This window comes from Buceros rhinoceros, unplaced genomic scaffold (assembly GCF_000710305.1).
Source record: "Buceros rhinoceros silvestris isolate BGI_N320 unplaced genomic scaffold, ASM71030v1 scaffold14854, whole genome shotgun sequence".
Classification (NCBI taxonomy): domain Eukaryota; kingdom Metazoa; phylum Chordata; class Aves; order Bucerotiformes; family Bucerotidae; genus Buceros; species Buceros rhinoceros.
The window spans coordinates 17,167-19,772 of NW_010410144.1; the positions used below are offsets into that span (position 1 = coordinate 17,167).

General features: G+C 44.7%; 1 protein-coding gene across 1 annotated transcript in view; it reads left to right on the forward strand.

Annotated features, from left to right (window-relative positions):
- Positions 1-2,606, forward strand: part of LLGL2 (lethal giant larvae homolog 2 (Drosophila)) — a 25,305-nt gene that overhangs the window by 10,731 nt on the left and 11,968 nt on the right. Inside the window, exons 7-9 of the mRNA XM_010135499.1 lie at positions 158-290; positions 1,065-1,119; positions 1,293-1,447. Of these exons, the coding sequence (XP_010133801.1) occupies positions 158-290; positions 1,065-1,119; positions 1,293-1,447 (343 nt within the window). The remainder of the gene's footprint in view (positions 1-157; positions 291-1,064; positions 1,120-1,292; positions 1,448-2,606) is intronic.

Below are 2,606 nucleotides of genomic sequence, written 5' to 3' on the forward strand. Positions count from 1 at the left end.
TTCAGCAGGGGAGGAAGGGCTCTCGCCTCTCGGGGGACTCTGAAGACAAGTAGGTGCAGGGAGAGCCTGATAAAGCTTCTTTTTTAATAAGAATGTTTTGGTTTTTGGGGGGTTAACAGCTCCCTGGAGGACAGTCATTGTGTGTCTTTCTCTTCAGCAACTGGAGAACCTCTACTGGCAGAGGGATGGCAGTAAATTCATTAGTTGTCACTATGATGGAAGTTACGCCCAGTGGCCAGTATCCAGTGAGAACAGGCAGCCTGAGCCTCTGGAAAACCTTGTGCCTTATGGTCAGTAAGTGAGGTTTAATTGTTACGTATTCGTCTAAAGACAAACTCATCATGAACTCGTGTGGGGTATTTAAGTTGCGCTCTCCTCAGTGTTTAGCCTTAATGCAGAGCTGCCTTTTGAACAGGTTGTGAGCCTGGACCGAGGGATTTCAGTCCTCTTTTTCTTGGATTTTAAACTTTTATGTTGTTGAGATCTGTCCTGAACATGGAGGGCAAACTTGTTGAAGAAATCAGTGTCCCTTATGAGGAAGGCTGTTGGTGATTCAGGTCTGTGTTCCAGTGTCCTGTTGAGCAGGAGTTGCTTGGATCTTCTGTAATTAATAGTGAGCTAAGTGTACTTTTTGTTGACCTGAGCAGTGAGGAAGTGAAGCCTCTGATTTGCTGAAACCCCTCAAATGGGAATGACCTCATCTTCCAAGCATAGAGAAGCTTCTCAAGCTCTATCCCCTTTACGTTAGGTTCAGCTGTTTTAACAATCCTTTCTAGTTAATCAGCTTCTGCAACAGCACTTCCACTCCCTGTTCTCCCTGTTAGCCATCAGCAACGTGGCTCAAAACTTCCCCAGGTCTTGTTTTGCTGAGGAGTCCTGTGGTCCCTGTGTCCCAGAAGACTTGTTGTTTGATGTGGTTTTGTCTGGGGAGGTGGTGGTGGTGTCTGCTAATACACGTGCCTCCCCTTGACTCGGAGGCTGAGGTTACCTAGGTGAAGCAGAAAAGTAACTTATTGTGTGAAGATGCATTTCTTGAATCATGGCAAATAACTCTGTTCTCTTAGGTCCCTTTCCTTGCAAGGCCATCTCCAAGATCTACTGGCAGACAACAAAAAATGGGTAAGGTTGTGGTGCATCCCTTCATTCTCACCTGTTTGAAGGCAATACCATAAGAGCCCTTTACAGTAACATTATACAAATTTTTTGTCAAAGCTTAATTCACCTCATATCTGTGAACTTATGCTTATTCCTCCCTTCAACATACACCACTCTAACTCTGTCTTTCTCTTAAGGCTTCCTTACATTATATTCCAAGGAGGGATGCCCCGGGCTAGCTATGGTGACCGGCACAGTATCTCTGTTGTCCATGGCAGTCAGCAAACAGCCTTTGACTTCACGTCACGGGTGATAGACTTCTTTATAATCTTCAGTTCAGAGCCTACTGCAGGTATGTGCTGAAAGGGCATTACTGGAGTAGCTGTGGAGAACAGCATGTGGAAATTGCCTGGTGTAGCTAGCATATGAAATGTGATGAAGAGGTTGGTGGTTTGGGGTTTTTCTGAGACTTGCACAGAGAGTCACAGAATCATTTAGGTTGGGAACTGTAAGAGAGATTTGCCATTAAAGTTAAGTGTAAAATACTGGTTTGAAGAATGGGCAAAATGATTGAAAAATTAAGCTACTCCATTAATGAGAAAAGATCTCTTCAACTCGTGTCTTTGTAAGCTGGACACTGGATGTAACCAGGTCGTGAAATGAGCATCTGAATATTGCTGTTTGGAAGTAGCGCTTCAAAGGAGGCAATAATTAAAACCAGAATTTACTCCCACTGAGATGCTGTTCCTTTTAATTACTGCCTGGATTTATGATGAGGGCTCTGGGTAATAAATCAGCAAAGGTGACATAGAACCAAGGGTGAGTACGTAGAGAACTTATTCTACTTACTGCTGGTGAACATGAATGTAAACATTCCGAATAGCACTCATTCCACAGCCTGCTTAGAGCCGCTCACGTTCTTGCTTCTGTTGAAGAGCATTGTGGCCCTTACTTCTACAGTAGCTGTAATGCTCTTGCTTTTCATGGAATTGTAAAGGACTTTCCCCAAGAACATTTGCCTGATGCTGGTGTAGTCCTTTCTTCTGGTTATCTTGAACTGAGTTTAACATGCTGTTTCAAGCTGCACAAGTGTGCAGTACTGGAAGCTGGGTCAGACCAAATCGCAGAAGTCTGGATGCTTTTCAGGATCTTGTAGGTCAGTCTTCGCTTACAGACTCTTCTCAGGCTTTTGGGTTTCTAGTTTGCCTAGTAGGCTTTTTTCCACACCTCTTTGTTGTGCTCACTGCCGGTGGTGGTGACAGCTCCCAGCTACACGCTGTGCAGGTGCAGACTTTCAGATACGTAGATGCCTATTGTACAAAGCAGACCACAGAGCCAGGGGAGGGAGTGTCTTGGGAAAGCAGGCATAAAGAGAAAGCTTTTGGATTCCTTCCTGTGCCCTCACTGCCTCTCTCCCCAGATCTTAACAGACCCTTTCAAGTCCCTGACAAACCAGTAAAGACACAGGCAGAATGTCACTGGGATGAAGTGTTTGTTACAGATTTTTCCCT